At 45.8% G+C, this 11,995-nt stretch overlaps 1 protein-coding gene across 1 annotated transcript; it reads left to right on the forward strand.

Annotated features, from left to right (window-relative positions):
* The first annotated feature begins 1,766 nt into the window (after positions 1-1,766).
* Positions 1,767-11,995, forward strand: APOA4 (apolipoprotein A4). The gene is made up of 6 exons (XM_089538221.1): positions 1,767-1,916; positions 2,863-2,989; positions 3,664-4,633; positions 7,005-7,071; positions 7,693-7,807; positions 8,925-11,995. The coding sequence occupies exons 1-6, from the start codon at positions 1,865-1,867 to the stop codon at positions 9,865-9,867; spliced, it is 2,274 nt and encodes a 757-aa protein (XP_089394347.1). The 5' UTR covers positions 1,767-1,864; the 3' UTR covers positions 9,868-11,995.

Genomic DNA, 11,995 nt, shown 5'->3' on the forward strand with positions numbered 1-11,995 from the left:
ATTAAAACTGTCTCTGATAAACCAGGACAGCTGGGACAGAATGATGTCAGCGTTAAATGTCTGCCCTAAGGGAGGAAAGAAGTCAATATGATGTGAAAGAATCCTTAGTGAAATTAGAATATAAGATGGGTAGGGTTTGGGTTAGGCAGATTAAGTATCTAGGAAAGACAGGGGTAGATTTAAGAAGGTACGAGTAAGTGTAGAAGGTTAGAGAAGGTCTGAAGGATTTGAGAGGTAAAGAGTTGAATGAATAGGAAGAAAATAGGATAAGGGAGGAGATGAGTAGGTGAAGTGGGTGAAGTTTGGGAGAAGGAGGAGGAGAATAAAGATGGATAATGGAAGGATGAAAAGAATGGAGCGTGTAAGAGAAAGAGAGAAAGAAGTGATGGAAGGAAGAAAGGGAGGCTGGGATGATAAAGTTGAGATGTGATATATGATGGTTTTGTTTGTTAGATATAATAGTGAAATAATAAGTTTGGAATATGTGGTGATTTTGTTTGTTGGATAAAGTTGTGAAATAAAATTAATTTTTAAAAAATGTCTGCTCTATGCAAGGCTGGATTAAAGCAGTTGGCACCGCAGAACAACTCCAAAAACAAGCCTCCCTTTTAATATGTGCATTGCCTCCTGGGGTTCTCCTGTCTAAATCCCAATCAGATCTGACTCTGCTTAGCTTCCCAAATCAGACAAAAATAGGCATCTTGTTCAGACTGGGAAGGTGGTCGATAAAATGAGGAATACAGAAAGTAGCCCTTGTCACTGAGTGATAGCTGCTGTCTAGGTGTATATGTGTGTTCAGTCTAGGCTAGCTTTTGAGACCCAGTTCTCTAGGGTTGCAAGCGGGGTTGCATCCTAGCTGTATTTGGAGACTTTGTGGGGTTTCCCCCGCTCTCCTGATATAATCCCTCTGAGCCCTATTATTTCCCTTTCAAAATGAGACACGGTTGGACATGTCCAGGTGTTCAAAATGGTGTCCAGCATGCACATAGTCCATGGAAACACTCCCCAAGAGAGAAGCCGGGGGACCCTGCACTCTCCTAAGGTGTCCCTCTCAGTCTGTAGATACTAGTCCCCATGGTTTTTATGGCCACACAATGGCCACCCAAGCCACGTTTTGCCTGCCTAGCAGATTGGAGACTCCTGTAATCTTGCTCTCTCTGTCTGAAAGTCTGGATGCTGCAGTTTAACAGCCCTCCTGGCCTGGCAGATAAGGAGGCTGCCTGGTGGTGGCCATCACTGGCCCTCCACGTTGCGCTCCTGCTAAAGTCCAAGCCGGGCTGGAGGATGTGTCACCGGCCTGCCTGCGTGGAAGCCTCAGGAGAAATGGCTATAAATATGGAAGGGTTGGGCAGGCTGAGCAGAGCAGAGCAGAAGGAACCCTGGAGGAGGTGAGACAATGGGAAGAAGCTTAGGACGAAGATGCCTTGGATGGGGGTCCCTCTCCTTTCCTGGAGGGAGGCAGGATGGATGGATGCTGGGTCAGGGCCTTTGGCTCTCTTTGGTCTGGGGACTGATGCTTTCCTTGCAGAGGACATGGAGAAAGGGATCATCTACTCAAGCCTCTTGCTTCAGTGGGCAACACAATGTCCACCTAGTCTGACCTTTACACCTTATAGGGCTTGAACATTCAAATGGTATCAGATCCCCTCTGATCTTGGAAGCCAAGCAGGATCAGACCTGGTTAGTCCTTGGATGGGAGACCACTAGGGAAGACCAGGTGCTGTAGGCTAGGTTCGCCGTAAATCGGAAAGGACTTGGAAGCAGAAAACAACAGCAACAAAAGCTGTTAATGCTCTTCTCTCTTTTTGCAGGACCGCTATTCCCTTAAGGAACGCCAACAAAGAGTTGCTCACCGCAGACCACCATGTCTCTGAAGGGAGCTGCCTTCTTCCTTGGCCTCTTGGCCATCATTGCAGGTAACTCCGAATGGGGACATTCTCCCTGGGGTAACTTCTGTTCTCGGTCTCCAGCAAAGGAAATAAACTCCTGTGAGATATGCCACTTTCCATGTTTGTTTAGGCCACATTGCTTAAATGAATTTGTTTAAGCTGAACACTGAATTGAAATACTGCTTTGTCTTTGCGATGCAGCACTGAACCATTTCTTGCTTAGTTTGCTGGCTGCAGAATGTAATCAAGAATCCCAGTGTAACTGCTAACAAGTAGCCTGAATGGTAAAGGTTCGGGCTTTAAGTCAAGGTTAGCAAAGCCATCTCAGAAGTGAGGCATGTAAAATGGATAAGGTGTTTGTGAAAGCCCTTGGTCAGGAACTGGGCAGCCCAGATATTGCAATTATCGCACCACAATGTTTGAAAGAGGGCTATTTTACTGTGCCATTGCTCTATCTCAATCAGGGAAGAAAGGGCATTGTTGTCCTTCTGCTTGTAACTCCACTGAGTTCTTTTTGCCTCAGGGAAGAAGATGGAAAAACGGAATAACTCCACAATTATTATTATTTTTCAAAAATTGGACTGCGTACCATTTTGGGGGCTATAGCAATCAACTTAGTAAAACCAGCTGGCAGAAAAGTAAAACTCACCCTCTGCTCTGCTCTGCTCTGCATCCATCTTCTGGTTAAAAAGAGGCTAAATTAAATTAAAGGTTTCTTACCCTGCCACACAAATTAGATAAGAAGAAACAACCTCCTCATTTCACCTGATCTGGGAGTAGCCCCTTCAGCTAAAATTTCTGTTCCAATTTCTAAAAGAACCATACACAGCTTAGATCTAAGGTGACATATGGAGTGGTTTAGTGTACTCCAAGGCTGTTCAAAAGTAGCAGGATGATGGGAGTTTTGTGGGCCGGTGGCAAAGGGGTGCCTATGTTGGTTGTCCACCACACTGACCTCTTTCCTTCCCTGCAGGGGCCCAGGCCGAGGTCAGCGCTGACCAGGTGGCTGATGTGGTTTGGAATTACTTTACCCAGCTGAGCACCAATGCCAAGGAGACAGTGGACCAGCTCCAGCAGTCGGAGATCAGCAAGCAACTCAAGTGAGTAGTGGCTCCTGGGGATAGTGGTGCTGCGGAAAGCGCCTTGGGGCCCCTTTACACACTGAGGCAATAGCACGATGTTCCTTCTTTCACGGCCATCCCCTCCTCTCCATCTTGTTATGTTAAATGAATGCAAACTACTTTTGAATGGTGAACTCAGTTTGCAGCAATTGAAGACAAAGGAGAAAAGTGGGAGGAGGAGAGAGGAGCTGGGAAATGTTAGGAGCAGCTGAAAAAGTGCACCAGATTAAAGGGTTGCTGCCTCAGCACCAAGAAGTATTGCTTTCATTGGGAAAGGGAAGGGGTGCAGTCAAACCCCGTTAAATTCTCTTTCTCTCAGAATTACCCCCTAATGACCTATGGCACGTACTTCAATAATGGGTTAACTGCAGGACTGGCAGCTATTCATGGGGTTTTCCTGTTCATTAAAAGCAACGGTGGAAGCACGGATTGATTACAGGATACCTACTGCCTAGCCACAATGTCATGCAATACGATTACAGTTTCAATCCTGCTTCTATCCCATTATTTAAGAACCTCCTTAAAGCTCTTTTGGTTGGCCTAATAAAGGCATCATTACCAGCAGCAAGGGGGACTTGGGGTTTTGTTTTATATAGTCAGCATGGCTCCCCTTGCCACCTGACAAGACATCTCTCCTTCTCTATCCTTCTCAGTTCCCTCTTCCAGGACAATTTTGAGGCTGTCAGCACCTACGCTGGGGAACTCCAGAAGCAGGTGGTCCCCTTTGCCATCAAGCTCCATGGTCGGATGGCAGAAGACTCTGAGAAGGTGAAGGAGCAAATCCAGCGGGAGCTGGACCAACTCCGAGCCAGGATCACTCCCCACGCTGAAGAGGTCCGCCGCCAGATAGCCAGCACCATCCAGAACCTCCAGACCCAGCTGACACCCTATGCCGAGGAGTTGCGCACACAGGTGAACCAAAATGCTGCTGAGCTGCGCCAGAGGTTGGAGCCCTTGGTACAAGAGATACAGGCCAAGCTGCGTGAGAACGCGGGCAGCCTCCAAGCCTCCCTCTCCCCCTACGCTGACCAGCTACAGCAGCAGATCGAACAGCAGGTAGCGGCGGTCAAGGGGACACTGGACCCCTATGCCAACAAGCTCAAGGCTGAGGCGGATCGGACCCTGGAAGAGCTGCGTGCAGGCCTCTCGCCCTTCGCCCAGGACGTTCAGGACCAGCTCAATCACCAGCTGGAGGGTCTCTCCTTCCAAATGAAGAAGGGTGTTGAGGAGCTGCGGATGAAGCTCTCCAAGGGGGCTGAAGACCTGGAGGCAAAGCTGAGCCCTCTGGCACAAGAGCTGAGGGAGAAGTTGCAGCAGGACCTGCAGGAATCCCTGGCCCCCTACGTGGACAGCCTGAGCGGGAAGATTGATGGACGCATTGAGGAGTTCCGTCAAACAGTGGGGCCTTATGGGGAGAACTTCAACCAGCTCCTGGTGCAGAAGGTGGATGAGATGAGGAAGACATTGGAGCCCTACGCCGATGGGGCAGGAGACCACCTGAGCTTCCTGGAGAAGAACGTGAGGGACAATCTCGCTTCCTTCTTCAACAGCCTCAAGCAGAAGGTGGACCAGATGGAGGAAAAGGAAACACCAGCGTCCCCCTCCTTGGACAGCGACAGCTCATAGAACCCACCCTTTCTTCTATTACTCCATGACTCCAGTGTTCTTTGGGCTTCAAAGCTTGAGGTCCTCCTGACCTACATCTGAAAGGGAAAATCCAAAACATCACGCAGGAACCTTGGAGGGAGAATGCCTGCATGATGGGCCAAAGATTGAGCACCTCTGTTACTCCATTTGTCTGTTAGCTGCTGCTAGCCATCTCCATGCACTTTTGTGTACACACAAGCACACCTGGCAGGCACAGGCCAGATGCAATAGATATAATAAATGAGCAACTCAGCAATTCAGAAGAGTGACTCTGTCTCTTTCATGGTGTTAGTGGCTATTTGCTCTCTTGGAAGGGTTTGTGTATATGTGGATTGTCTCTCAAGTGGGTCCGCAGGGCGGCTTAGTGTGAATGATCAAAGTAGGATCAGGCCCATTTCATAGACTTTTCTCACAAAAAGAAACAAAGAATGAAACACTCTCAAAGACATTTAATGATAGTTTTTTAAAAAGTCTGTCAGTGACATATAGGATTATTCACATTGTCATTTACTGTTCTGCAAGTGTTGCCTCCATTGCAATACTGGTAATAGACATTGCTTTGACCTCCCTCCCAGACTCATACCATGGTTCTTAAAAAAAAAGATACAACTAAAAACACAGCAAGGTTTTATATTAAAACACAATCAAACCAATTATCTTTTTTAAAAAACTAAATTAAAAGCAATATAAAACTTTATCATCTGGATGGCTGTTTGCACTGTTCAAGAAACTGACTAGGAGAAAAAGAGCAAGGTCTGGAGATGGGATATGAGAGCACAAATGGGATGTTTTTGGGGATGACCATATCATATTTGGGTAGCCTCCCAGACTGGGGAGCATTGGCCATTTTGCTTTGGGTGCTGTTGTCTTTGGGAAGGGGGAAGACCCATGGAAGGCAGCTGAAGCCAGTTGGGGAAAGGCCAGAGGTCATCTTCAGGAAATAAATCCCTCCCCAAAAATGCCCCAGGGTCAGTGGCTGCGTAGAAACAGGCGATGAGCTGGACTTTGCTGGCTGTGCAGACTCTGACCTGTTCCAATTCTTTGCAGACAAACAAGAGGTTTTGCTGGATGTCACCAAGGCCTTTGTCCCAGAGGGGACTTCAGAGTGGCCAGAATGAGCAGAGTGATGGATGGAAGGCTCCCAATTGTCTCCTCCTGGGTTTGGAGAGGAGCAGAGCAAACTTACCCTTTGGACTGAAGCTCCCAGAATCACTTGGCTGGGGATTTTGGGAGCTGTAGTCCAAGAATAATGGACTCATCTTAGGTCTTGGGTAAAAAGCAGACTATAAATGAAAGAATTAAGCACAGCCACTGCAAGGTGGCCAGGGGTGCAAGTCTACCTTGCCCAAGCTTAACTCTCCCTGAGTCTACTCTCTTCCCATGACTTCTGTTGAACTTTACTCAGGGTGACCTCAAAGGAAGATAAGGCACTGTAAAATGAAGGGTATTCAAAGAAAATGGAGGGCATTACAAAACAAAAGCTAAAAACACTCATAGAAATAGAACCCCCTGCTTCTTAGCCATGCTCACAATGGAGAACATTTTGGAAGTCCCCAGTTTGTACCCACTGTTTCCCATTGCAGTTGGTTGGGTGTTAGAGGGAAAACTCTGTCTATGTATGGAAATGGAAGGCAAAGGTCATTCTCCATTCCTGCTTTGCCCCAGATGCAGAGAATAGAGCAAAGAGAGACCCCATTTTATCTCCACCTTGGCCACTGAGGTTGACCCCCTGACCGCTGAGAGACCTGGATGTTTGGAGACTGGAAGCACATACATATACATCTGCTGCCCTTGTCCACAGCTGAGGAGGGTGCACTGGCCCAGGCGTGTCCATGGGTTGGGGGCTGGCCCAGTAAGTGCTCGATGGCCCCCCTCTGACCGCCACAGGGACGTCACAGCCGCACCGGCGCCTTTGAACCTCCACGTTGTGTTGACAGGGAATGAGAGTCAGGCTGGCTGGGGGCTGCAGTCAAGGCGCCAAAAGGCCCCTGTGCACTTTGACGGTGCGCTATATAAAAGGAGAATCACAGCATCCCCAGGATTCACCCAAGAGAAGGCAGCCAACACCCTGCAAAGAGGTAGGGGGCAGTGGGCACAGTCCCACCATCTGCGAGTAGAATAGCTGCACCAGTAATTTATATCTATCCCCTTTGGGGTTCTGAACACAGCAAACACACTTCAGTGCTGAACCTTTAGTATAAAAGGAGAATAAACAGATGGAGGAGGGGGTTGCCTCATGGAAGCAGCATAGCTGGTGTCCATCCGCAGTTGGGTCTGAGAACAGAGGAGATCCCTTCAAGAGTGATGAGGTGACAGTACTGATGCATCCTTTCTTTTTCTTTTGCAGAGTCCCAGGATTATCATGTTGTCCCCCCAAAGGACACTTCTAGCAGTGTTCCTGATGACCTTCTCAGGTTGGAGAATCTTCCTTTGATAACCGGGAGGCATTTGGGGAGGTGGAAGGTTTGGGTTCCTCTCTGGGTTGGACCTCTGAATGAACGGGGGGATTCTTTCCTGAGCAATTAATCCTTCATTTTGGGTGCATAAGTCTGGTTACATATGATGGAAAAGTGCCCTTAATACCCAGCCCTGGGAGCTCATCTTTGTATATTGATTTCAGTAATAGAAATCTAAATCCATCCTGTGTTGTTTGATAAGCTCAGTAGCTTTCTCTTCTCCTTGCAGTTATAACTCAAATGAAAATACAAGTTCTGCTGCCAGATTATGGATTTATGTAACCCATCTGCTATCTACAATACCCGATGGTGTTACTTTAGGAAAATTTTGACCCACTCTGTAGGACAGCCTGTTCCAACATGCATGCATCTTACTGTTTATTAATGTGATTAACACTGGCATATTCAGCTCATAATGGAAGAGGAAGGTATGCCATATCGTGACTGGAAATATTGTCATTAAATAGTGATTTTGGACAGGTGCAATCTATTGCAGGCCCAGGGAAGTGAAGTGATCCTACTGATGGCAGCTTTTCTAACATGCAGCTTTCCTTCCTTCTTCTCTTTCTCTCCCTGCAGTTTCTCAGTCTCACCCTTTGCAGAACAGTTTCGGGGACTACATCAGTCAATTGACGCATGACAAGGATGGTGCGGAACAAGCCCAGAGGTTCAAACTAGGGCAAGGGACAACAAAGTGAGTGGGGTTTCCTATCTGTTCCAGCCTTTCCCCAACTTAGACCCACCTCCCAGATGGGTCAGATTACAATGCCCATGAGTCCCAGGGAGAATAAACAGTGACTGGGGTTAATGGGAGTTGTACTCTGCTATATCTTTGGAGGGGGCAAGAACCAGGAACTCCTCTATAACCTATAATTTATAACAGCAGCAGTTGTGATGTGCTTAAGTAGAAAGCTCTCGATATCAGCGTTTCCTGTGGGCTGGTGGTGTCCACTTGCAAATGGGGCAACCATTGTGTGTATGTGTGAAAGAGACAGAGCGACTGCAATTTGCTGTGATGGTTGAAACAAGCAAGCAAACAAGCCAGCCAGATTACCCCACAATATGCCAGATGTAGGATTTATAGTTAGTGACAGGACCAGTCTATTTGGCTTTGATCAAACCTCGCCTGGAATAGCTCTGTATCCAGTTCTGGGCACCAGAGTTTAAGAAGGCTGTCAGCAATCTGAAAGGTGCCCAGAAGAGAATGATTAAGATGGGGAAAGGTCTGGAAGCCACCAGGTTTTATGGCAAATGATGGGGGAAATGGACATGTTTAGCTCAAAGAGGACAAGAATGAAATGGGTGGCATGACCCATTGGTCAAATGGTCAAATACCTGAAGGGCTGCTTTTGTAAGGAAAACAGAGCAAGCTTGTTTTCTGTTGGTCCAGAGGAGTGGAGTCAAGCAAATGGATTTAAGCAACAGGCATCCCTCAGTTAACAAAGGCTCTGTCAAAGCAGCTCCTTCTCACAGTGTCTATTTATGGCTGCCTAGCCTGCTTTCTCCTCCTCCTCTGTCTAGATGGATTTTTTTAGCAGCTCCAACATTGGGAGAGTGATGAAGGAGACCTGGAGAAACACGAAGTCAGGTTGCAGAAGCATATCTATAGTAAACAATGCAACAAAGCTAGCGCTGGGAAAGAATGGGATTCTGACCCTCAATATTGTCTTGCCCTACACATCCCAGTTGTGTGTGTGTGTGTGTGTGTGTTTCACAGCTTGGGAGCAGTCACAATTATGGGTTTCCAAGACTCCAAGACTATCTTACCTCTCTGCAGATGTGTGCATTGTTTTTTCCCCCTTCCTCCATAGAAACTTGAAGGAACGCCTCCAAGATGGAGCCAACCACATGGGCAATATTCTTGAGAAGTTGGCCCCACTGAGCAGTGGGTTCCAACCCTGGTTCTACCAAGATGCAGATGGCCTTCAGAAGCTCATCAAGAGGGAAATGGAAGGCCTCCGCATGAAGCTCTTTCCTTACATGGATGAGGTGGGCCAACAAATCAGCCGGACGTTGGAAAATCTGCGTTCCCGCCTGACTCCTGTCATGGAGGAGCTGCTAGGCCAGGTCTCTTTGCATGCAAGGGAGCTACACCAGCAGGTCAGGTTTGACCTCAGCCTGATGAGCCACTCGCTTGGCAATGTGGATGAAGTCCAGATGTTTGCAACCTCTTATGGGGAAAAGATGGCTTTTCTCACTGACCATGTGAAGGCCATTTTCCACCCTTACGTTGACCGGCTTGTAAGTGAGATCCGCCGTAGTGCAGATGAGCTCCACAGAAACGTGGCGCCTCAATCCACCGCCACTCGGGAACAACTCAGCCAGTACATACAAGAGTTCTCTGAGAAGCTGACCCTCAATGTTCAGGACCTCCACCTCAACATTGAGAGAAGCCTGGAGCACCTGAAAGGACAGCTGAGCCTTCATTCAACCATCTTGGCTGCATGGCACTCCGCCTCTGGTCGGCAGAGAAGTCTTGGGCAGGACGCAGGGACCTACTTGGATGCTATGGGTCAGGAGGTCCAGGAAAGGATTGAGGAATTCAGAAGAGACACCGTCCTTCAAATAGACAACTTCACAAGGGCCCTGGACAGGGAAATGGGAGAAATGAAGCTCAAGCTGTCAACACCCCCTTCCTATTTGGGGGAGCTGCAGGAAAACCCCATACCCCTGGAGGATTTGCACGCAAGACTTGACTCCCTGTGGAAGGACATTTCCCAGGGTCTCAAAGAGCTGAGCAGCAGCCTTTCCTGAAACCCTTGCCCTGTGCAAACAGCCAGGCGGCCAGTTGCTTTTGGGAACTATTTGGCTTGCAGGGCAAAGTACTATCTGACCTTTTAGGCTTTTTGAGACATGGGTGATGCCAGGCTCTTGTGTTTATTGTTGTGACAAAAGGTATCTAAATTTTACACATTGCTTTTGCAGTGAGATGATTCTCTCTGCTCCCTGAATACACCATTGTACAGAGAGACAAAGATCTGAGATTTACCATGTGCAGAAAATATAAACAGAAATGAAAAAACCTAGAGAAATATGGTATATCTCGGATCCCATTATTCAAAGAGTCATGTTCACCACACAAATACATACAGGTGTGTTTTAGCATATCAAGTCCAGGAGAAATAATCTCCTGTATCATCTGATTTTTGACTATCAGACTCCAATAGAAAGCAGCTGGATGGAAAGAGAAAAAGTGGATGGAAACTCTTATACCGTTTCCTCTGACAGAGGTTGGCAGAAGAACTTTAGGTGCATGAAATAAAGGGCTGTTAAATCAGTTTCTTCACCCTGATAGAGGGCCCTCTAGATGTTGCTGCATAAATAGAAAGGAAATAGAAAGGAAAACCAAGATATCAGTCCCCACCATGGATTGTGGGTTAGATCCTGAATCTGTGTGGAAGGATAATTACCTTTGGCCCTGTATAGATGCTGCTGTAGAGTTGGCCCTCTGTATCCATGGATTCAAGCATCCATGGCTTGAAACATATTAAATATATATATAAATTTCAAATAGCAAACCTTGATTTTGCTACTTGATATAAGGGACCCCATTTTTCTATGCCATTATGTTTAATGGGACTTGAACATGCATGAATTTTGGTATCCATCCAGGGGGAAGTCCTGGAACCAAACCCCAACAGATACTTAGGGCCCATAACAACAACAACAAGAAATACCTCATTGCATATAATGGGACTTGAGCATCATCCATGGATTTTGGTATCCAGTGTGGTCCTGGATACCAAGGGGACTGCAGTTTGTTGTGGCACTAGATCTCTCTGACTGAAGTGGTTGAATGTCTCATAAAACTACAAATGAGTGGCAAGACAGAATTCGAGAAGATTATTATGCAGGATGGAACGTGGGAAATTTCTAAAATTTATCAATTACTGTTAAAGCAAGAGCTAGAACAGGAACACATAAAAAGCTGCATGATTAAATGGGCACAAGATTTTGGCCAGAATATTCAATCAGAGCAATGGGAAAAAATTGGAAGAAGAGAATCAGATATACTCAAAACTATGCAATCCAGGAAAATTTGATCAAAATGCAATTTAGATGGTTTTTAACCCCCGAGACAATATCTAAGATGGCACGTAATAGCCAAAATAAATGCTGGAAGTGTCAAAAAGAAGTGGGAAATATGATATACTGCTGGTGGAAATGCCAAAAAGTAAATAATTTTTGGACTGAAATACAACAAAAAATACAGGTGATACTCAAGATTAAAATAAATAAAGATCCCAAAATGTTTTTGCTAAATATGATAGAGAATGAAGAGGTGGAAAGAAAGTATGGAAAACTTCTATTTTATATGATTAGTGCCGCGAGATTGTTGTTGGCAGCAATGTGGAAATCAGAGATGGTCCCAGACATGGAAAGTTGGATGTTAAAGATGTATGACTATATGGAGATAGATAAATTAAGTTGCTTTCTAAAAAAACAGTCGATAAATAGGTTCAAGAATGATTGGGAACCCTGGATATGTTATATGAAAGAAAATAAAGGGATCTATACAAGTATCATATTTAATTAAAATGCAATATATGGTTTCAATTTCACTTGTGATTAGAAGGAAATATGTGGTATTAATAATAAGTTGAAGTACGACTTTGCTAAAAATAGAAAAGAGAGAGAAGCATTAAGGGTATAGAAATATACATGTAAAGAAGATTTAGGAACAAGAAGCTATAGAAAGTGATGAATTGATTAACCAAATAGACACGGTTCTGACAGAGAATAGAGGAAGGAATGGGGTGGAGTGAAATCTAAATGTAAATGAATATATTATTGTACACATATACAATGTATTTTATTTCAATTTGCAAAATGTAATAAAAATATATTTTAAAAAAACTACAAATGGAGCCATGGCAGTTAA

Source organism: Sceloporus occidentalis, unplaced genomic scaffold (assembly GCF_023333645.1).
Source record: "Sceloporus occidentalis isolate IW3139 unplaced genomic scaffold, rSceOcc1.0.p SCAF_9, whole genome shotgun sequence".
Classification (NCBI taxonomy): Eukaryota; Metazoa; Chordata; class Lepidosauria; order Squamata; family Phrynosomatidae; genus Sceloporus; species Sceloporus occidentalis.